Here is a 22,710-nt window from a genome sequence, read left to right as displayed (position 1 = left end):
CACTGTTGAAAGAAATTAAAGATGATACCAACAGATGGAGAGATATACCATGTTCTTGGATTGGAAGAATCAACATTGTGAAAATGACTATACTATCCAAAGCAATCTACAGATTCAATGCAATCCCTATCAAATTACCAATGGCACTTTTTACAGAACTAGAACAAAAAATCTTAAAGTCTGTTTGGAGACACAAAAGACCCCGAATAGCCAAAGCAGTCTTGAGGGAAAAAAACGGAGCTGGAGGAATCAGACTCCCTGACTTCAGACTATACTACAAAGCTACAGTAATCAAGACAATATGGTACTGGTACAAAAACAGAAATATAGATCAATGGAACAGGATAGAAAGCCCAGAGATAAACCCATGCACCTATGGTCAACTAATCTATGACAAAGGAGGCAAGGATATACAATGGAGAAAAGACAGTCTCTTCAATAAGTGGTGCTGGGAAAACTGGACAGCTACATGGAAAAGAATGAAATTAGAACACTCCCTAACACCATACACAAAAATAAACTCAAAATGGATTAAAGACCTAAATGTAAGACCAGACACTATAAAACTCTTAGAGGAAAACATAGGAAGAACACTCTGACATAAATCACAGCAAGATCTTTTTTGATCCACCTCCTAGAGTAATGGAAATAAAAACAAAAATAAACAAATGGGACCTAATGAAACTTAAAAGCTTTTGCAAAGCAAAGGAAACTACAAACAAGACTAAAAGACAACCCTCAGAATGGGAGAAAATATTTGCAAATGAATCACGAACAAAGGATTAATCTCCAAAATATATAAACAGCTCATGCAGCTCAATATTAAAAAAACAGACAACCCAATCAAAGAATGGGCAGAAGACCTAAATAGACATTTCTCCAAAGAGGACATAGAGATGGCCAAGAAGCACATGAAAAGCTGCTCAACATCACTAATTATTAGAGAAATGCAAATCAAAACTACAGTGAGGTATCACACCAGTTAGAATGGGCATCATCAGAAAATCTTCAAACAACAAATGCTGGAGAGGGTGTGGAGAAAAGGGAACCCTCTTGCACTGTTGGTGGGAATGTAAATGGATACAGCCACTATGGAGAACAGTATGGAGGTTCCTTAAAAAACTAAAAATAGAATTACCATATGACCCACCAATCCCACTACTGGGCATATACCCAGAGGAAACCATAATTCAAAAGGACACATGCACCCCAATGTTCATTGCAGCACTATTTACAATAGCCAGGTCATGGAAGCAACCTAAATGCCCATCGACAGGTGAATGGATAAAGAAGATGTGGTACATATATACAATGGAATATTACTCAGCCATAAAAGGGAACAAAATTGGGTCATTTGTAGAGACGTGGATGCATCTAGAGACTGTCATACAAAATGAAGTAAGTCAGAAAGAGAAAAACAAATATCATATATTAACACAAATAGGTGGAACCTAGAAAATGGTACAGATGAACCGGTTTGCAGAGCAGAAATTGAGACACAGAAGTAGAGAACAAACGTATGGACACCAAGGGGGGAAAGCAGCGGGGGGTGGTGGTGGTGGTGGGATGAATTGGGAGATTGGGATTGACATGTATACACTGATGTGTACAAAATGGATGACTAATAAGAATAAATAAATAAATAAAAAATAAACATAAAAAAATTAAAAGAAAACAGAAAACACACATGCACCCCAAAGTTCATAGCAGCACTGCTTACAATAACCAAGACATGGAAGCAACCTAAATGTCCGTTGATAGATGAATGGATAAAGAAAATGTGGCATATATATACATATATATGTATATATATATACACAATGGAGTATTACTCAGCCATAAAAAAGAGTGAAATATTGCCATTTGCAGCAACATGGATGGACCTAGAGATGATCGTAGTGAGTGAAGTTAAGTCAGACAGAGCAGGATAAACAATAATGATAATACTTATATGTGGAATATAAAAAATAATACAAAGGAACTTATTTACAAAATAGAAACAGACTCACAGACATAGAAAACAAAATTATGGTTACCAAAGGGGAAAGGGGGAGGGATAAATTAGGAGTATGGGATACACACTACTATATATAAACAAAAAGGATTTACTGTATAGCACAGGGAACTATATTCAATATGTTGTAGTAATCTACAATGGAAAAGGATCTGAAAAAGGATATATATATATATATCTATCTCCAAATCACTTTGCTGTACATCTGAAACTAACACAACATTGTAAATCAACTATACTTAGGAAAAAATAATAAATAAATTTTATAAATTTTTAAAAAGAAGCAATCACTGGAGCATCTCCCACTGCCCCTGCCTCTTTCTATTAAGGTTGCCTGGTTACTGCCTGCTGTCCTAAGAGGGTGTGGTTTCTGCTGTGTGGCCCTGCTGCCCATCACAGGGCCTGAGACAGCCGGCAGCTGTGGGACCTCCTGCAGTTCCTAGTTTGCCCATTAGATGGCACAAGATGTCTGTGGCTGGGCCCATTGATCCCAGACACCAAGGGCACACTTGGGGTTTTTTCCCACCTGCAACCAGCAAGCAGAGATCTTAATGTTGTTGTTTTTTTTTTTTTTTTAGCCGTGCCACGCGGCTCGTGGAATCTTAGTTCCCCAACCAGGGATGGAACCCAGGCCCTTGGCAGTGAAAGCACGGAGTCCTGCAGAGTCCTAACCACTGGACTGCCAGGGAATTCCCTGCAAGCAGAGATCTTTACAGAAGATCCTTACCCCCTTCCCAGACTGGGATCCAGACCCAGAGAGGAAGAGGACCTGCTCGAGGCCACACAACAAGTTTAGCCCCTGCCACAGGCTGCTTTTCTGCAGTGTGGAATGGGCTGCCCCCACATCCTGTTCCAGTAGACCCAGGCCTCCCCTGCAGTCACAGCTGGGGGCTGGCTGAGCTTAGATCCCCAGGGTGAGCTGGCAGGTTGAGGAGTTGTTGGGCCTCCCACCCATAGCTGATGGCCACATGCTGGTTGAGGGGCTGTCTGGCTCAATCTCCAGCCAGACACTGGCCCCCAGCCCGGGCTACTAGGCTGAAACATCTCCCCAGGGAGATGGACACAGAGGCGCTCCACCCCTCCAAGGGCCCAGGATATGATCACCATCATGGCAGCTGCTGCACAAGCACCCCTCACCAGTTTATAGAGCCTGTTACACCTAAGGTGGCTGGTCCCTGGCTCTGGAAGGAGGAGACTGAGACCCAGAGAGGGAAAGGCCTTGGCCAAGGTTCTTCAGGGAATCCAGAGGCAAGGTGGCCTCCCTGAGTAGCACTTTGCCCAATCCCAGGTCAAGAGGCATGTATATTTTGAGGGGAGATGGGGACAGGGAGACAGGGATCCAGGTCCCTGGGTCCTTCTCACGCTGACTCCGAGACTGAGCTGTTTCTCTTTCAGGAATGAGATAAGAAGGGAGGTGGGGTCCCAGTACCCTCAGGAGCCTGAGAAGCAAGAGAGGGTCCCAGGAAGGGGCAGGACTGAGCAAGACCTGTTCTCAGGCTGCTGTGTGGTCTGGGCCACGTCCTTCATTCTCTGATGCCCCCAAGTTTCTTGAGCACCATCTGAAGGCCTGGGCTGGTAACTTGCAGGAGTTTCTAGAATCCTGGAAGCACCAGGATTCTCGCTCAAGGTGTCAGCTACTCTGACACAGAGGCATCAGCCGAGGTGGAATGAGAGGCTGCAGGTGGATGGCAGGGCACTTGCTCCCTCCCTCTTCCTCCCCGCCTTCCTGGCCTGGGACGGGGTGGAGCTGTTGCCTTATAAGTGGCAGGCCTGGCGGCAACGGAGCAAACTACAACCAGCGGCAGCGGCAGCGGCAGGACCCAGGGCAGCTCTACAAGCAGCTTGGTGTCCCGGTTCCCCAGCATGGCCCCCTCAGCCTGGGCCATCTGCTGCCTCCTGTGGGGCCTCCTGCTCCGCGGCGGCAGCCTCAGCCCTGGCCCCAGCGTGCCCCGCCTGCGGCTCTCCTACCGAGGTAGGGCAGTGCGCACCCTGTTTGTGTGTGTGTCCCTGGGAGCCCTGGACCCTGCCATACCCCAGCTGTGGAACCCCAGCCAGCCCAGGGCAGTCTGTTCTGACAGCAGGAGGGATGCAGTCACTCCCAGCACAGCCTGTGGGAAGGGCTTTACAGTCACTCCCTGGCATGTGCTCCCGGCTGGCCGCCAGAGGCAGGAGCCTGGGAGAAAGGCAGGGGGAGGGGGACAGGTCCTGGAAGACATGGCCAGGGTGGAGGTGGGAGAGACAGAGACACACTGGGGGAGAAACTGAGGGGACTGCTGAGAAAAGGAGAGAGACCTCAGTAGAGGGCAGAGAGGGCATCTCTCAGTAGAGATGGGCAGAGAGAGATGGGGAGGGGTCAGAGAGGGCAGGTCTGGAGTATCTGTCTGCTCTCAGCTGGGCCCCTTGCCCAGGGCAGACAGTGGGGAAGAGGGCAGCATCCTGTTCTTCTCGTCCGCCCTGCAGTGGGGTCCCTCACCCTATGCCCACAGCCCTGTTCCCCCTCCTGCCTCTTGCAGCCCACTTTGCAATGCTGGCCTTTCCTCTTCCCCTCCATCCACGAGGCTCTTTGTAGCCTCCCTTCTTTGCCCATCCTGGCCCAGGAGGCTCCTCTGCAGATCTAACCTGATATGTTGTGCTGCAGCTGGCACAGGCCTCTTCTAAATCAGATGAGACAGAGGCTCTCCACAGATTCTTCTTCCTGGGGAAACCAGAGGGGTGATCACCTTCCCCCAGGAACCCCAGTCCGAGGAGGGAGACCCAGGCCTTCTCTGGAGAGTCGGAGGCGGGAGACATGGCTCCACTCTGGAGAGTCTGAAGGGAGTCAGGGTGGGGGTGGGGGGGCCGGGGGTTGTGGAATGTGGTCCTTCCCTGGGAGCTGTGGCTTTGGGCTAAGTCCGGCTACAAGAAAAGGTCCGAATAGGGCAAATCTCCTCCAAAGTACTGTCAGGCATGGAGGGCTTCCTGGAAGAGGCTGTTAATGAGTTTGGGGATAGAGAGGATGACCTTTTGGGCTTGGATACCTCACCTTCCCAATGGTGGCCATCGCCCCTTCCCACCACATCCTGCTGCTCTGCCCTTGCCCACCCATCATCTCCAGCTACCTAGCTGGACCCCAAGGACCTACTTCAGGATCCCCACCTCCTGGGATCATCATCCCCAGAGAGCCACCCCCATCCCTGGGACCTGGGTGGGCAGCGTCTATGGAAGAGAAAACCCTCTTTAGCCATATCCCTGGACCAGAGCCTAGAGATCCACCTGGCCATACCTGGCATCTCCCACACCCAGGCCTTAGCCAGGTGCTCCCTCTGATGGAACGCTCTCCCCTGTCCATCTGCTTGTCCCACTGAGTCAGCCTTGCACGCTGCTCAGACCACTCACCCTTCCTCCAGGCTCTCCCAGCACTTCACCCAGCTTGCTGCCATAAGTTCTGCCAGTGGGGCCATCTTCCCTAGGGACTGGGTAGAGCACAGATGGGCCAGGGGGAAGGAGATGTTAACTGAATACCAGGGGGCCACGGAGTGAAGGTGTAGGGGGCAGGCCCCTGGGTGGGCTGGGCTGGGTGGGGGGCTCAGAGCCCCCTGTCCCACCCACCCCCAGGAGTCATTTCCCTGAAGCCCTCCAGCACCCCTTGCATGGAAACATTTTCCAGATGTGAGTGGGGGCGGGGACGGTGAATGCACAGCTGGGACCCTCCACCTCCACAGATTGGCTAGAGAAGTGGGCTGAGCAGCAGGCCCTGACCCCCTCCCTCCCTCCCTCCTAGACCTCCTTTCTGCCAACCGCTCTGCCGTCTTTCTGGGTCCCCGGGGCTCCCTGGACCTCCGGGCCCTCTACCTGGACGAGTACCGGGACCGCCTGTTTCTGGGCGGCCGCGATGCCATCTACTCTCTGCGGCTGGACCAGGCATGGCTGGATCCCCGGGAGGTGAGCTGGACTGACCGGGAAGCGGCTCTGTCTGAGAGCTGGGCAACTCCAGATGGGAGGCCAGCTGGGTCAACTGAGGCTGTGAGGTCAGGGGTCACACAGGCTGTGTTTCAGGTGCTGTGGCCACCGCAGCCAGGACAAAGGGAGGAGTGTGTTCGCAAGGGAAGAGATCCTTCGGTGAGTGATGTCGGGAGTGGCTGCCCCCCACCATGACCAACACCCAGTCCCTGACCCCCAGGAGAGCCTGGGGCTGCTCCCCTGCTGCCTGTTCTGGGGCCACTTGAAGCAGATCTTGAAGGCTCCTGACGGTGCTGAAGAATCTACCCCCCGCCCTAGATCATCCCCCCATCCCCCCTCCCCCTAGGTGGAGTGTGCCAACTTTGTGCGGGTGCTGCAGCCCCACAACCGGACCCACCTGCTGGCGTGTGGCACTGGTGCCTTCCAGCCAACCTGCGCCCTCATTGCCGTTGGGCATCGTGGAGAGGTGAGCCGGGGCGGCCCCGCAAGGGACTGGGAAGCAGTGACATTTCCTCCCTGTTGTCTGAACGCTCCCCATTGAGCCTGGGTCAGGGCAGAGGGGTCAGAGCCTGAAAGGCACCTTTGTGCCAGGGAACTGACCCTGCCGGCAAGGTCCTGAATGAGGGCGCCTTCCGCCCACCCCCACTCTCCAGCCGCACGCGATGGCCGCTGCCCGGGTCGGGGCTGGCTCTGCTTTCCTAGGTGACGCCTCTCCCTCCCTCCCTCCTTCCCTCTCCCCAGCATGTGCTCCGTCTGGAGCCCCGCAGTGTGGAAAGTGGGCGGGGGAGGTGCCCACACGAGCCCAGCCGTCCCTTCGCCAGCACCTTTGTAGGTGGGTGATGCCCAGGCCAGGGAGGGCATGACAAGGGTGGGAGCCGGCCGACGTCACTGGGAAGGGATGGGGTCTGGGTACAGGGCCTGGCCCTCCTCCTCTGACTCTGCCCCCTACCCTCACCCTAGGAGGGGAGCTGTACACGGGCCTCAATGCTGACTTCCTGGGGCGTGAAGCCATGATCTTCCGAAGTGGGGGTCCCCGACCGGCCTTGCGTTCTGACTCTGACCAGAACCTCCTGCACGGTGAGCCCAGGGGTCTGCTGAGGGCGAGGCTGGCTGGGGTCTGCCCCTGGCACTGGCAGGGAGGTGGGAGAGCTGACGCTGGAGTGGGGACCAGAGGGGCAGCCCATCCCCACTCCACTGCCTGGGACTCCGGCCTCCAGTGGGGTCCCTGCACCTCTTCCCCTCCTCACTGGCTCACCCCCCACCCTGTTCCTCCCCCGTGAGGCCCCCACCAGCTTCACCCTGTTACCTCACAGACCCCAGGTTTGTGATGGCCACCCGGATCCCTGACAACTCCGACCAGGACGATGACAAGGTGTACTTCTTCTTCTCGGAGACAGTCCCTTCACCTGATGGAGGCCCGGGCCGTGTCATCAGCCGCGTGGGCCGCGTCTGCGTGGTGAGAGCTGTGGCAGGGACAGTGAGGTTCACATCCTGGCCGTATGTGCCTTCCCAGACCCGTCCCAAACCGCAGCAGTAGGCAAACCGAGGCAAGGGTGTGGAGCCGACATCCATGCCTCCCCCACAAGGGTGAGGGTGGAGGAACAGGAGGAGGGGCCTGTCCTTGGGACCCAAGGCTGACTGGCCCCCACTCCCCAGAATGACGCAGGCGGCCAGCGGGTGCTGGTGAGCAAATGGAGCACCTTCCTCAAGGCCAGGCTGCTCTGCTCCGTGCCTGGCCCTGGAGGTGCCGAGACCCACTTTGACCAGCTGGGTAAGGGCATGGCCAGGGCAGGCTGGGTGAGGGCTGGGGAGGGCTCAGAGCCAGTGAGTGGCAGGCATTGGTCGTGGCCTTCTGTCTCCAGAGGACGTGTTCCTGCTGTGGCCCAATGCAGGGAAGGGCCTGGAGGTGTACGCTCTGTTCAGCACGGTCAGGTGGGCACACGGCCTCCCCTCCCCTCCACCCCTGGCCCCGTCTCTGCACTGCAGCCTCCCCTGTTGAGCCCCTGCCTTCACGTCCGGCCTCGCCATGGGTCCCCGTCTCTGCCCCTGACTCGGTGACTCCGTGGCTGTGCTCTCTGCCTGGGCGTCCTCGTCTTCTGGTCTCCGCCGACTGCAGGCACCTTCATCCTCTCTCCTCCCCATGGAGCCAGGCTGCCCCCTTCCCGCCTCCGACAGCCCCCCTGGCCTGACTGTCCCTGTCCGCCCTTGGCAGTGCTGTGTTCCAGGGCTATGCCGTCTGCGTGTACCACATGGCTGATATCTGGGAGGTCTTCAAGGGGCCCTTTGCCCACCAAGATGGTCCCCAGCACCAGTGGGGGCCCTATGCGGGCAAGGTACCCTTTCCCCGTCCTGGTGTGGTGAGTATCTGCCTGGGAACAGGGCAGGGAAGAGGGCTGAGTAGATGCCAGGAGGGGCTCTGCCTGAGGACAGGCCTGTGTCTGCGTGTGGCCCCAAGGCAGCGGCTGAGCTGGGGCTCCAGAGCAGCTGGGCTGGGTGGGGTGAGGATGGGAGCAGAGCCCAGACCACACTAAGGAGTCTCTCCTACAGCGTGAAGGGTCCACAAGCGGTCCCTCTGAGGTTGGCGTGCCCAGCCAGTGGAGCCTAGAAACAGACTGGGGTGGGGAATGTGACAGGAAGCTTCAGGCACTCCCTTTGCCGCTGCCCACAGTGCCCCAGCAAGATGACCGCACAGCCAGGACGACCCTTTGGCAGCACCAAGGACTACCCGGATGAGGTGCTGCAGTTTGCCCGAGCCCACCCACTCATGTTCCGGCCCGTGCGTCCTCGGCGGGGTCGCCCTGTCCTCGTCAAAACCCACCTGGCCCAGCAGTTGCGTCAGATCGTGGTGGACCGCGTGGAGGCAGAGGACGGGACCTATGATGTCATCTTCCTGGGGACTGGTGGGTGGGCTGAGTGGGGTGGCCGGGCAGGGGAGGTGTGTGAGGACCTATGCTGCCCCTTCCTCTCCCACTGACCCCTCCTCCCCTGCCCCAGACTCAGGCTCCGTGCTCAAGGTCATTGCCCTCCAGGTGGGGGGCCCTGCTGAACCTGAGGAGGTGGTTCTGGAGGAGCTCCAGGTGTTTAAGGTGAGTGGGGAGAACTGATGGGAAGGGTCCCCTCAAGCCCCGTCCCTGCATCTAGGCCTGGCTAGGAGAAAGCAGGAGCAAAGTGCAGGAGGGAGATGGGCCTGCTGTACTGAACCTGCGGCCAGTGGGGAGTGAAAGTGATGACGCTCACTATTGCAGAGGCCTTGCCGATGCTTCTAAATGACTGCAGGGCCTGGAGATGCAGTCTGTGAGCTGAGAGTTGGGGGGCCCAGTGAGGGATGGCCAAGGCGATCACCCCTTGACAAAGCCATGCCAGGTTCAAGTTGCAGTGAGGGGCGGCTGACACCCCCCCAACTCCCCAAGGGGTTCTGTTGACCCCTCTATAGAGTCAGACAGGGGATCATCTGTGTTTGGGGAACTGTTGTGCTTCCCCACATGGGATGGGTGATTTGGGACAGCTGCCTCATTGCTGGGGAACAGGACTGTGCGAGGGGACACCAGAGCTTTGTGCTTGTAGCCAAGCCTTGGAGGCCAGCCAGGGAGAGAGGACCTTTCTAACGTAGGAGAGACTGTCTGGCCTTAGTTGCCAGGGAGTGCACTGACCTGGGAAAAAGATGGTTTCCACCCAGAGTCTGGAAGAGGCTGAAAACAGGGATGCAGGGGAGGTCTTGCTTCTTTCCCAGGTGCCAACACCCATCACTGAGATGGAGATCTCCGTCAAAAGGGTAAGAGTAGCTGCCATCTCTCCCCACTCCTCTTTCCTCTCCACCTGTCTCCTGAAGTTTCCCTGAGCACTCTTGTTGTCTCATGGCAAGTTGAGTCACAGCAGGCCCTGGGGCTGCCTGATTAAGCCCTGCAATTGAGGGTTTAGAGTTCAGCTGGGAGCTGAGATTCCCATGCATGAAACCAGCGGGAGCGGGAGGCCCGGAGTAAGTGAGCATGTGTTCAGATAAGGGGAGATCCAGAAAGGCCAGTTCCTCAGGGGAGACAAAAACGTGCTTGAAAACAAGATCCAGATTTTAAATCAAATAGATTTTAGAGGCCTGCTGTGTGTCCTTTTGCAAGTGGCAAAATCTCCCCAAGTTCATCTGCCCCAGTTCATCTTTGGGTAAATCTTGACTTTTGTACTGGGATTGCTTAAAGCAGAGCTCACCTCCAAAGTCAGGGGCAAGACAGGATAAAGGCCACTGGGGTAGAGGGCAAAGGTCTGCTGCCGGGAGGGTCTGGAGAAGCCCCTTAGAGAAAAGACCCCAGGTGTGCCCCATTCCCTCCACGTCCTAGCATAGGATCTGATGTAGATCATGTGGGTGATAAACATTTTTTCTTCTGGGAATGCACTCAAGAGGTTCTGGAAGACTCTTGCGAATGTCAGGGGTCTCAGGAAAGCCAAGGGAGCTGAGAGCCTAGCTGCTTCTAGGCAGAGCACAAGCTCACCTCGGGCTCTGCCTATGTCCCTCCCAGCAAATGCTGTACGTGGGCTCGAGGCTGGGCGTGGCCCGGCTGCAGCTGCACCAGTGTGAGACTTACGGCAGTGCCTGTGCAGAGTGCTGCCTGGCCCGGGACCCGTACTGTGCCTGGGATGGTGCCTCCTGTACCCGCTACCGGCCCGGCACCAGCAAGCGCCGGTTCCGCCGGCAGGACATCCGGCATGGCAACCCTGCCCTGCAGTGCCTGGGCCAGAGCCAGGAGGGTGAGTGGCGGCGGGCATGGGGGCGCCAGCTGGGCTCTCACAGGGCCCCCACTCACCCCTGTGGCCTGGGCTTGACCCCTGTGAAGTATGGCCTCAGGCCGTTCTTGTAGTAACAGGCAGTCCTCAATTTCCCTATGTGGGCAGCTCCTGTCAGCATATGGGTTAGGGTCTTTGGGCAGAGTGAGCGGCTTAGGGATCAGTAGACACCTAGGTCCCTGTCGCATTCATGGGAGCTCCTGGACTGAGGGAGTCAGTGGGTGGTCCCAGGGGTCCTATAGTTCCTGAGCTGAGCCCACCTCCAAATCCTTCCAGAAGAGACTGCGGGACTCGTGGCGACCACCACAGTCTACGGCACAGAGCACAACAGCACCTTCCTGGAGTGCCTGCCCAAGTCCCCCCAGGCCACTGTGCACTGGTTCTTACAGAGGCCAGGGGACGAGAGGCCTGACCAGGTGAGCGAGGACCCTGGCTCCAGCCTGCCTGTGTCCTGAGGTCACACCCCTCCACGAACTCTGGGGGGAACTTGCCAAGATCAACTTAAGAAAAGTATGTATTAAAGCCCCTGGGGTGCCTAGAAGGAGGTGCCCCTGTTCCTGCCATCTGGGAACACCCAGGCCAGATGTGGTAGAACTTCTCCAGTGACAGGGGGCCCACAAACTCCTGGGCACTGAGCTGGGCTCTGTCTGAGAGCGCGGTAGCAGATTTAGAAGAGAGGGAAGGGGTCTAAGCTGGTCAGGAAGGCCCCCATGCTTACACATATGGCTCATCTTCAAAGGGGTCTCTTCCCCAGGGGTTCTTGGTCCTCCTCTGCCTTAGGCCTGGGCCCCTGATCACTGGCCTTTGCACACACACCTCCACCACACACACACACTCACACACTGCCTGGTCCCACACGTCCTCCCTGGAGTCCAGCTGTCTGCCTAGGCCCTCTCCTCCCCCATCCAGAAAAGTCTGTCAAGCCCAGAGATGGCTTCAGTCTGGGGCCTGAGGCTGGGTGTGGGTGGGGGCAGGGTGAAGAACCATTCGCAAGCCGCTCCCACGGGTAGGGAAGAGGAGGGAGTGGGTTGATTACAGGAGGGGCTCTCCTTCCAGCTTGAGAACTGGGGGAGGCCAGCCTTGGGCCAGCTGTTGGGCTGGGCACTGAGAAGTCTCCCCCAGTGGGGAAGGGGCAGGGGAGCGATGAGATGGAGTTACACAACACTCACCACCCAAGCAGTGCTGCCTCAAAGTACACATGTGCGGACTAAAGCCCAGACAGGGTCCAGGCCAGAGACGGGGCTGGATCGGAACCGTGTTCCACCTCCTACACTGTGATGGGGCTGTGGGCCCTGCACTGTGGGGGGGAGTGGGCAATGCAGACCAAGACAGGGAGGGCTGTGTGTGTGTGTGTGTGTGTGTGTGTGTGTGTGTGTGTGTGTAGAGTGGAGGGGAGTTCTTGTCCTGGGTCTGGGGGTATAGCCCCCCTGAGTAAAAGCCCATAAATATTTTTTAACCCTCTGTTCCCTGGGAATATGTGCCAGGGCCCCCCAAGGCCAAGACAGGGGATCCAGAGCTCTGAGTAGGGGAGAAACCAGTCAGTCAAATCTTTGAGAAGGCCCTGTCCTGGATTCTGGGAAGGTGAGTCCCTGCCTGCAATTAGCTCACGGTCGAGGAGGCTGAGCCGGCCAAGCTGCTGGGAAGTGGAGAATGAGCCCTGAGATGGCAAATTTGGAAAAGCAGGGGCAGAGAAGTTGATGGTGCAGGCCCTGCTCCAGCCGCCCTCACGCCCTCCCACACCCCCAGCAGGTGAAGACAGATGAGCGCATCCTGCAAACGGAACAGGGGCTGCTGTTCCGCAGGCTCAACCGCCTGGATGCGGGCACCTACACCTGCATGACGCTGGAGCACGGCTTCTCCCAAGTGGTGGTCCGCCTGGCTCTGGAGGTGATCATGGCTGCACAGCTTGACACTCTGTTTCCCCGGGAGCCGAGGCCAGAGGAGCCTGCAGCCCAAGGAGGCCCGGCCTCCACCCCCTCCAAGGCCTGGTATAAGGACATCCTGCAGCTCATCGGCTTCGCCAACCTGCCCCGGGTGGATGAGTACTGTGAGCGTGTGTGGTGCCCCTCCCGCAGCCGAGGCCGCAGCAAACAGGCCAAGGGCAAGAGCTGGGTGGGGCTGGAACTAGGCAAGAAGGTAAAGAGCCGGGTGCAAGCCGAGCGTAATCGGACACCCCGGGAGGTGGAGGCCACATAGAAGAGGGAGGAGGAGAGGGGGTGGTCGGGATGGGCCAAGTGGCCAGTAGCAGCCCCCAGCCTCTCCCACCCACCCGGCTAGGGCAGAGGGGCCACATGCCTGATTGCCCCTTAGAGATGGGGATCTCTGCCCCCAGACCCCTACCAGGCTGCCCACGGGATAGGCTGGGGCCTGATGGAGGGCCTTGTGCCCTGGGCCAGTTCCCTGCCCCTCTCTGTGCTCTCAGTCCCAGGCTGGAGCCAGCACCCTCGGGCTGCTGGCAACTCCAGTGGGCCTGCTATTTGTTCTTGAATGAGGCCCCCAGAGCACATTTCCACTTGTGCCGGAAGCAAGAGGGCTGGGTGTTTTTTACCCAGCCTGCAGAACAATGGCCATTCTGAGTGACCCTTAGACTGGGTGTGTGGGTGCAGCTGAGGAGGTGTCTGGGCAGGGGGCCCTCAGGCAGCTGAGGAGGGTGGAAGTTGCCTCTAAGCTAGTACCTGCTAAGAAGACCTACCCTGACTGAGGTGGGGAGCGAAAGTGGAGGCGCTGAGAAGGTGGAACAGCAAGACCCCCTCACACTTTGTGCCCTGATATCTTGGTAGTTCCCTGCCACTGCACAATCCCTCTTCTGCATCTCAGAATCACAGAAGCATAGACTACTAGAGCTCTCTGGGACCTGGGGATGGTCTGGACCTCCAAGCCTGACATCCCTTCATCAGGTCCTGGAGCGGCCAGGCCAGGTTTCCTGGGATGCCCACACCTCCTGATGGGATTGCCCCTCCCCACCATCAAGGTCTCCATGTTGATGAGCAGGGAGGGGGTGAATTCTAGGAGAATGTTATCCCCCATCTCTGTGGACTAGAGATAGGGAGAGGGGAGCTGGGGAAGTGTGGGGTGGTTGGAGGAGTGAGCTATCTTTCCCAGGGCAATGCAAGCTGGCCCACAGCCTGGGAGGGTGGGGATGTGGCAGCTCTGGGAGCAAGCTGCAGCTGGTGGTCAGGACAAGGGGCAGGGCTTTGCCTGGGGGGGCCACAGAATATTGAGGCTTTTGAGATGGGGAGAGGGTGGGAGACCCTAGGACTGCCTGTGGGACCCAAGGGCAGGCATTCTCAAGGACCCCAGAAGGCATCAATTAGCCCAGGAGCCAGATGTTTCCCACCCTGGGATCTTTGGTTTCTGCTAAATAAGGGTTTGTCACGGATGGTTCATTTATGAAGCCTTTTTTTCTTTTAAGGGAAAAAAAATGTAGGGGGAAGCTTCTAAGTCCTGCTGGTTCTTGGGGGTGCTGTTGGCTCAGGTGGCCAGGACACAATCTGTCTGGGCGTGTAGGGAGGTGTTTTTGCCATCAGCAGTAATGTGTTTCTTTGGCTGGGGAGCGTGGAGGGGGAGGAGGAGGAGGACTAAATGAAAAGTTGTTCCCAGCCTGCATGTGAACAAGTCAGTGACGCACAAAACCGACAGGAGGGAGACAAAAGCATCAGGTTCGAGATTCCCTCCATTAAAAACCAAGATGAAGGAAGGAGGAAAAAACAGATAAAAAGCAAGACAGGGCTTCTTGCCCCACTGAACTCAAACCCAGACTCTGCCTTGGATTTTATCTGAGCCACCCCCGCACTCCTTCCCCCCACCCCCCAGCCCCTACCACCTCTAGAGAACTGGGGTCCGAAAAATGCCCCTCTTCCCCTCTTTGCACAGTGAGTGAACCAGAAGCACTGAGGTTAACCTGACAGCACTTTGGGAAGCCTCTGGCCTGGGGTAGCTGTGGCTGGGATGTCAGCACGTAAAAGCAGAGGAGGAGGGCCGTGGGGGGAGGAGGAGAGAGGGGCCATGGAAGAGGGTGGGGTGACAGCGCAGAGCCCCATGAATGGGTCTCAGAGCTGCAGCCAGCTCTGCCCCTCTATCCCAGGCTCTGCACTGGCTGCTGGGCTGGGTCCCCTGGGGAAGTTACTCTGGAAAACAGAGGGAGAAGGAGTTAAAAATCCTGAACAAGGAACACCTGAGCTTGGAAAATTATGGACAGCTTCTACTGGTCCGTACCCCGCACCCCGCCGCCGCCTCCACGGTACCGTGTGTTATTCACTCCTGGAAATGCTTCTATGTGTGAATTCTATTTTTGTATTCATATGTTGAGATGGGCCTTGTGGTTTCTCTGTCTTCAAAGCACGCTTCTCATAATTACTATTGTTCTTTTTATCGTCACCGCCCCTGAGAGCTGGTGAGGATAGTGCAGGGGTTTTCCACACAACCTGCAAGGAAAGGGATGAAGTTAATACTTATATCACATAATTATTACCATTATTGTATCTGTGTATTTCTGTACTAAATTAACTGATGCCATTTGTGTGAGCTGGAAATGAGGGGCTTTCCCCGTCCTTTCCAGGAGGGAGAAACCACCCTGGGTGGCATTTTCTAGACGGGAAGGAGATGGGTATCAGAGGAAGGAAGGAGTCAGAGGGCTTTGCCTATGAAGCTGAGATTGCTTATTAAATTAGGAAAATCCTGTCCCACGGGCTTCTGAGACTTCTTGGAACTTCAGTAAGACCTTGAGCCAGGGAAAAAAATGCTGGCGAAGGGCAGCTGGGCACGTAGGCAGCCCTGCTCCTTTTTCACAATAACACTTGACTTTGTGACAGCGACACTTGGCCTGATGCCTGTCTTCATCAGCCACACACCAACGTATATTAAGACCACTGTGCTCTTGCCTGGGGGCCCAGGCTGTGCTGTGGGAGCTGCAGCTTTGGCAGAGGAGGGGGAGCCCCAGAGTCTGGCCTGCGGGGCAGGATGCAGGAGACGCCTCTCCCCCAGCCCCACTCCCCCAGTGACATCATGCTCCTGCCCAAAGAGCAGACTCCACTGGTGCTGGAGGGAGATGGGAAAAGGCAGGGGTGCTTTAAAGATGGGAGGGACATCACCCCACCTCACCAGAGAGATTAGCCTCTTGCTTGGATGGCCTCCTCAATCTGTGCTATGGACTAGGGGGCTTAACAGTCATCAGTCCCATCTTGCAGCCCAGGCCCTGGAGCAGGACCCCTGCTTTCACCTCCTGGACTCTGCACAATCACCCAGGCCTCACAGAAAGTGAAACCCTGTTGCCCGGCCTCGGGCCATCGCCACCCATCTGAGAAGCATCATCAGAGCACCATTTGGTGTGGAGTGCTGGGCTGGGAGGCTGTGTTAATGCAACCTCAGAGCCCCCTTCTCCCCTGGGGTGCATGGTGTCTCTGCTCCCATGTCACCACCGCCCACACCCTAAAGACCCCTTGGGCCTGGACTTCCCCCATCCCCTCACCACCACCCTCATCTCCAGCCCTATTTCCTGCCTCAGGGATTTCACTCTATCTTCCTCTCCCAGCTTTTTCCTCTAAGTCTCATACTTCCCCTGGTCTTTGGTCCTGTTTCATGATTTCCCAAACAGGTTTATAACTGGAAAGGGGCTTCGAGAAAGGGGCTAGTCAAAAGTTGTCCTTTGGAACAACTGTCTCATGAGATCCTCGACAATGGTCAAATAAACATGGGATTTCTCTCCCCTTAGCCCCTACAGAGCTGTGCACTGCCTGCTTGCTTGCCCTGTGAAATCCCTGAGGAGCTCACGTTGATTTCTCATTAATTGGCATGCCTACTATGTGCTACATGATCCTCCAAAACATGTGGCCCTCTATCCCTTTTTTTTTCCATGGAGCAGTTACCACCTCATGTTTCTAATGTTTTGAAGAGCATACTTTGGGAAAATGCTGGTTAGCTTAATTCCCTCCCTTTACATTTGAGATTAATTTATTAATCTCTGCCTTCTAAGCCTGTAAACTCTGGAGCCCCTGACTTCGCAGATGGAATAGCCACATCTTGGTTTCCCGTGGCTAGCACCAGAGCAGGACCTGCCACCCCAGGGCCAGGGCTGCCAAGCTGCCAGTCTGCTGTCCCTTGGGCCTGGACTCTGCCCTGCCTCTGGCTCCTGTTCTCCCACACCCAGCCTGCCTCCCCAGCCCATTTCCCGTTCCTCCTGTGTCTGGCATCGTCCACTGTGGAGGGCTGGGATTCACCCCAAGCTTGTGGCTGTCCTGCAGTCCAAAAGACTAGTTTCTAAGGAGAGGTGAGGGGCAGGGTAGGGGCAGAATAAGGGCGGAAAACAGCCCTTTTCACTTTCTCAAATGGCTTCTGTGCTTCCCTTTCATTCAGCTAAGCCTGGGTCAGGCCCCAGACACCCCTAGAATCCTCCAGCTTCAGGAGTGGGCAGGCAGCAGCCATCAGGAGGCAGGTCTGTCTCCTGCCAGGTTGTCTTCTCTGTGGGCTCGCAATGGCCCCAGATGCAGCTAGAGCCAGGTGGGTCGCAGAGAACTCTCTCGTGCCTCTGCAGTCCAGCAAACTGAGGTGTCTCCAGCCAGCCACATCTCCTTACAAGTAGCAGACCGTTGCTCGGAAACAGACCAATTTCCACCCGAGTTAAGGATTAACCCCAGCCTCACCCAAGTCCTAGTCTGCAGGGGCTCTGGCAAGGAGAAAGTTCAACACACACCAGGATCAAATCCCCAGGGATTTCTGAGATCACAAACTTGGCCCTGGTGTGCAGAAAGAAGGAATGAGTGGGGCTAGGTTTGGATATAATACCTGCTAAAGAGCTCAAGGATTGTTGGACCCCCCCACCCTGGATCCTCTTCCGGACTCACCTACCCTCCTGGTGCACAGGAGATGAAGTAACAGCAGCTGTGGCCCTGTGCCCACTTCCCACTGCCCAGCCCCAGTCTGCCTTTGTGTGGGTACCACTGCCGGCCCCCTCCTCCTTAGAGGCTGTGTCCTAATGAAGCCTTTCACTTTCCCCACTGGATTTTCATTAAGGAAACTCCTGGTTCCTCAATGATGCCCTTAAAAAAATCATTCTCCACTGAGGATTGGAAATGCTGCACAGTCTCCAGGGAGGCCTTGAAAGGGATGCCCACCTTCATCCTCACACCAGGCCTCCAGCAGTCAAATAGTGGCTTGTCCTCAGGGATTCTGCTATGAGGAGGACTCAGGTGACCAGTCTTGACCCCTTTCCCCCAGGGAGGAAGATGGCTGGAGTGCACCCTAATCCATCCCAATGGAGTGTGTTTCACCGCCAAGAACATCCCATTGGGCAGAGAGGGACGACCAGGGCAAGGGGACAGTTGTGGGCTGGAGAGGATTCCAAAGTGAATCAAGAGACCTAAAGCAGAGTCCAAGTATCTGCCATCAAATGGAGGAGACAGTATTAGAGACACTTAAAGCCCAGATTTGCCTGTTAGAAGGACAAGGGGGGCTCTGCTCTCACAGATAAAGGTATAGAAGAATGACATGGCAGACCAGCAGCTTGCTTTATGGGCATGACCTCATCTGTTCACTCTGCCCCCACCCCCCCCACCCCCCCAGCTGATAAGAATCTGGTGCTGTTTCCTGTAGTCCAAGGGTCTCAGACAATGGTGTGAACGGCTGGCCCTACTGGAAAGGACATTGTTCAAGGAAGAAAAAACAACACATTAGCACAAAGCCAGGGCAGGACCTGCCTAAATGTAAGGGCCTGTTAACATATCTATGATTTCCAAGTGAGGGGACACAATGGGGAATTGTTTCTGGAGAGACTAGGTTCCCCTCCAGAATGCTCCTGGGGGCTGGGGATGGCTTTGATGGCCCAGACAGGTCTCAGATGCTCTGTGAGGGACAGACATTGATGGCGTAGATGCCTTCCTGTTTATTAGAGGTGCACTTCAGGGCAGGCCCAAGGAACAAGTTTATACCAGAGACAAGGGGGAGAAGCTCCTGGGCTTCACTCCCTCTACGGAGGCCTCATGCTGTCACACTGCTCAGAGACCCCAGGGCTAGAGGTGGTTTGCTAGGGAAAAGTGAGATTATTTTCTGAAAAACATCAACTCTTTGGTTTATGGTCTGCAATTGCCATGTTGCTTTTTGGAAAAAATGTACAAGGCATGAGACCCTTGCAAATAGCCAACCCCTCTGGAATGGGGCTCCCTGGCTTAGTCTGTTAGGGAGCCTTCTCATACCTAGGGGCCCCTGTGATGCTGCAATTCACCTCCAGCCAGCCTAGAAGCACACAGGGAGCTGACGCTGTGTCCCTGGGGTCAGGGCCAATGGAGGTGCTGTTTCTCATAGCAACCTCCTGCCCTGCCAACAGGAAGTTAGAGCCTTTGAACCACCAACCAAAGGCCCTGATGTCAGAGTGTGTGTGTGTGTGTGTATGCAGCAGGAGGGTAGGGCAGAAGAGGAACAGAATCATATTACCCATTCCCCTTGGGACTGGCAGTCCCCATTTTTAGGGGTGAGAGGAGGGCAGCTGGGGTTAGGAGGATCACTTTGGGTCTGGAGAGACCATGAAGGCAGTCCTATCTGAGGACCTGACCTATGATAGAAGTGTCATTAGTAACATCTATACTAACCTCTAGATATAACAGGAGCACAACTTATGGATAAACTTGAATGGATGTGTTTAGAACAAGTGAATAGCAGTAAATCCTGTGCAATCCCCAAATAGAAGCAAGTTTTCATAAGCCCTTCTCAACCTTCCACGCCTAAAGGGTTATAATCTTCTTCCTCAACATGCTCACAGTGCCCTCTGGTGTTTGACAGTAAAACATCAGGCTTATGAATGCAGGGTTTGAGCACATCCAACAATTCAGTAGACATCAAACTGCCTCTGCATGTGGGGTCCTGAGCCAGACACCATGAGGGGGAGAAAGGTTAATAAGACAGAAAGGTTCCTTCCCATAAGGGGCTTCCAATCTAGAGGGAGAGACAATTATGGGACCAGATGGAGAATGACACAGGCTATAATAGGGGTATAAGCAGAGCTCAGAGAGAGTGCCCAGGGATGAAGAAGTGGCCCTTATGCTGGATCCATCAGGCTGAGGATAGAGGTTATGGCTCTCCAGACTGCAAAGCTCATGCTCAGGGCCCAGTATTTCAGGGTAGCCATGGCAGAGTGCCCATGGAAGGGCTTAGATGTCCATCTCAGTGGGGGCCATCCTAAGTAAAGAGCTAGCAGATGTTTTATGGCAATTAACAGAAGGGATAAGGATGGATATGCCAAGCAAAGCAAGTGGATATAGGAAACCATGCAGAGAGAAGGCTTTTGCTGCAGTCCTGTGAGGCACAGGGGTCTGAGCTCAACACTGGCAGTGGGATGGAGAGGAAGGCAAACATTTGAAAAATAGTCAAATTGACAAGAAAGAGGGTGGTTGAGCAGAAAAGGAAACATAAGGAGATTCTGAGGTTTCTGGCCCTAGTTCATGGTTCCCACAAAGGTAAAGAATTAGAGGAAGCGGAGCAGGTGCTTTGGGGAATTTTTATTTGATGTCTATTCCTACCCTCCCCAAGTGAACTATTTGTTCTAGGTCCTAGGTTATAAAATGGTAATTAATTCTAATAGACACATCATTTGTGAAAACAGGTATTTAAAATATACAACATGAGCCTGGGGCATCTTGTAGTGCCAAAAAGTAAAGGAGTGCTCAAAACCAAACCAAACCAAACCAAAATGAAACACACAATAATGGCAGTATGTGAAAAGGACGTAGGAGTCCCAGTGGCCAAAGCTAGAACAATCTGAGCAACAAAATAAAGTAGCATTGGATTATAACCCAAAGTATAATATACATATCCATGAGTCCACACTGATATAAATGGTTGAATAAATAAATACGTGGGAGAGGATAAGTAAATCTCCCATGCTGAAGAATTCCAAATAATATATGTAGATAATCTGTCCGTAAAGAGGGAGGGGGCATAAATCCCCACTCATTAACTGTGGGCTGCACAGAGTGGCTTCTTTCCAAAATTTACAGTATATAAAGGGGGAAAAGGAGTAACTTTTCTCTTTCTGGAAAAACTTGGCAAACACTAACTTGGCCAGATGACCAAGATCAACATCAACAGTGATAAGTCATGTTGATCGTATGTAACTTCAATTTGATGTGATGAAAATGGCACTTTACCTGTGTGGTCTTCCTCCCTCAAACCCATAACTCCAGTCTAATCATAAGAAAAACATCAAGGGCTTCCCTGGTGGCTCAGTGGTTAAGAATCCGCCTGCCAATGCAGGGGACACGCGTTCGAGCCCTGGTCCGGGAAGATCCCACATGCCGCAGAGCAACTAAGCCCGTGCACTACAACTACGGAGCCTGTGCTGTAGAGCCCGCGAGCCACAACTACTGAGCCCGCGTGCCTAGAGCCCATGCTCCACAACAAGAGAAGCCACCACAATGAGAAGCCCGCGCACTGCAATGAAGAGTAGCCCCCACTCGCCGCAACTAGAGAAAGCCCGCGTGCAGCAATGAAGACCCAACGCAGCAAAAATAAATTAATTAAATTTTTAAAAAAACAATAAACAATGTACAGGAGAGGAAAAATAGTCATAGTGTACCACTTGACTCAACACTGAAGGTTAATTTAACAAAAATTGCGATGCAATTATAAAAGATGGAGGGAATGAACATGGGAAGGTTTTAAAGGTGCTAGATCTTTATGTAATATAATAGGAAGTCAAAAATGTCTAAGATTGGACTTCTCTGGTGGCGCAGTGGTTAAGAATCCGCCTGCCGATGCAGGGGACACGGGTTCGAGCCCTAGTCCGGGAAGATCCCACATGCCGCGGAGCAACTAAGCCCGTGTGCCACAACTACTGAGTCTGCGCTCTAGAGCCCGCGAGCCACAACTACTGAGCCCGTGAGCCACAACTACTGAAGCCCACGTGCCTAGAGCCCGTGCTCCACAACAAGAGAAGCCACCGCAATGAGAAGCCCACGCACCGCAAGGAAGAGTAGCCCCCGCTCGCCGCAACTAGAGAAAGCCCGCGTGCAGCAACGAAGACCCAATGCAGCCAAAATTAAAAAAATAAAAAATAAAAAAATAAAATAAAAATTAAAATAAATAAACGTTATAAAAAAAAGAAAAAGACTGAGAAGATGCTCAGCCTCACCCCAAATAATAAAAAAAAAAAAAAAAAAGTCTAAGATTAATATATCAAGAACTGGCTAAAAAATGTGGAGAGTAGTTGCCTTTAGGGAATAGGGGTAGGGAAGGATGAGTCAAGAGAGTATTTTTCATTATAATCCTTTTAGTATTTCTTGATTTCTTTTTAAAGTATTATTTTGACCCCCACCGCCTCCTTGTGATTCCAAATGAATCTGGTCAAATCCAAATCACTGTGCACATTCAGATGTAAGTCTCCAAGGGTCAGCAACATTTAAACCAAGTTCGCAGCGAGACCCTGCGAACTCGGTACCTGGCAATGGTCTTGAGTTTCCCCCACTAATCCAAATCCCACAAAATCATTAAAAACAAACAAATGTTCTATTCAATTTATCCCAAGACCTTCTGCCAGGTTTCTGTCCTAGCTGTCTTGCCTAATGTGCTGGCATGGCCCCCTTACCTGAGCTAGAAATGCCCGAGCCACCAGACAGGAGGGTTTGAGTGGAGGTGTGTTAGGGTTAGGAAGGTATGCTAAAGACCAGGCTGCCTGGAGTGAGTGGAGCCCCTTCTGTCCCACGTGAGCACGGCAGTCCCTGGCCTTTGAGTCCAGGGCCCCAAGCCTTGCAATAGTGGCCTATTCTCAGTCCAGTGTGTTCTCCTTTGCTGGCTCACCTTCCTGATGAGATCCTGTGTGTTTATTTGCACAACGATGAAATCTCTGTCCCTGCAAAGTCGATTTACCTGCAAAATACTTCCCTCCAAAGCAACATGTCTAAGTCGAAAGTTCTACATTTAATTCACTGAATTTTATAGAGTAGAAAGGTGCGTTTTCCTATTCCTTCACTCTACCCTCCAGATTCCTTAGTATGCTAGAT

The 22,710-nt window shown here is 53.9% G+C and overlaps 1 protein-coding gene across 3 annotated transcripts; it reads left to right on the top strand.

The window, feature by feature from the left end:
• The first annotated feature begins 3,788 nt into the window (after positions 1 to 3,788).
• Positions 3,789 to 15,197, top strand: SEMA3G (semaphorin 3G). Of its 3 annotated transcripts, none has more exons than XM_036870567.1 (16): positions 3,789 to 3,986; positions 5,775 to 5,935; positions 6,050 to 6,112; positions 6,300 to 6,419; positions 6,695 to 6,785; positions 6,914 to 7,030; positions 7,267 to 7,409; positions 7,610 to 7,724; positions 7,816 to 7,885; positions 8,166 to 8,310; positions 8,622 to 8,853; positions 8,948 to 9,039; positions 9,684 to 9,725; positions 10,462 to 10,690; positions 11,003 to 11,142; positions 12,476 to 15,197. In XM_036870567.1, the coding sequence occupies exons 1-16, from the start codon at positions 3,878 to 3,880 to the stop codon at positions 12,920 to 12,922; spliced, it is 2,316 nt and encodes a 771-aa protein (XP_036726462.1). In that variant the 5' UTR covers positions 3,789 to 3,877; the 3' UTR covers positions 12,923 to 15,197. The 3 variants fall into 3 exon arrangements, with proteins under 3 accessions (XP_036726462.1, XP_036726461.1, XP_036726463.1); XM_036870566.1 differs by having other exon boundaries at positions 3,790 to 3,986; positions 12,473 to 15,197; XM_036870568.1 differs by lacking the exons at positions 3,789 to 3,986; positions 6,695 to 6,785 and having other exon boundaries at positions 5,824 to 5,935; positions 12,473 to 15,197.
• The last annotated feature ends 7,513 nt before the right edge of the window (positions 15,198 to 22,710 follow it).

The sequence above is a fragment of the Balaenoptera musculus genome, chromosome 11 (genome assembly GCF_009873245.2).
Source record: "Balaenoptera musculus isolate JJ_BM4_2016_0621 chromosome 11, mBalMus1.pri.v3, whole genome shotgun sequence".
Classification (NCBI taxonomy): Eukaryota; Metazoa; Chordata; class Mammalia; order Artiodactyla; family Balaenopteridae; genus Balaenoptera; species Balaenoptera musculus.
The sequence above is the reverse complement of the archived record's forward strand: the minus strand, read 5'-3'. Positions and strand labels throughout refer to the sequence as shown.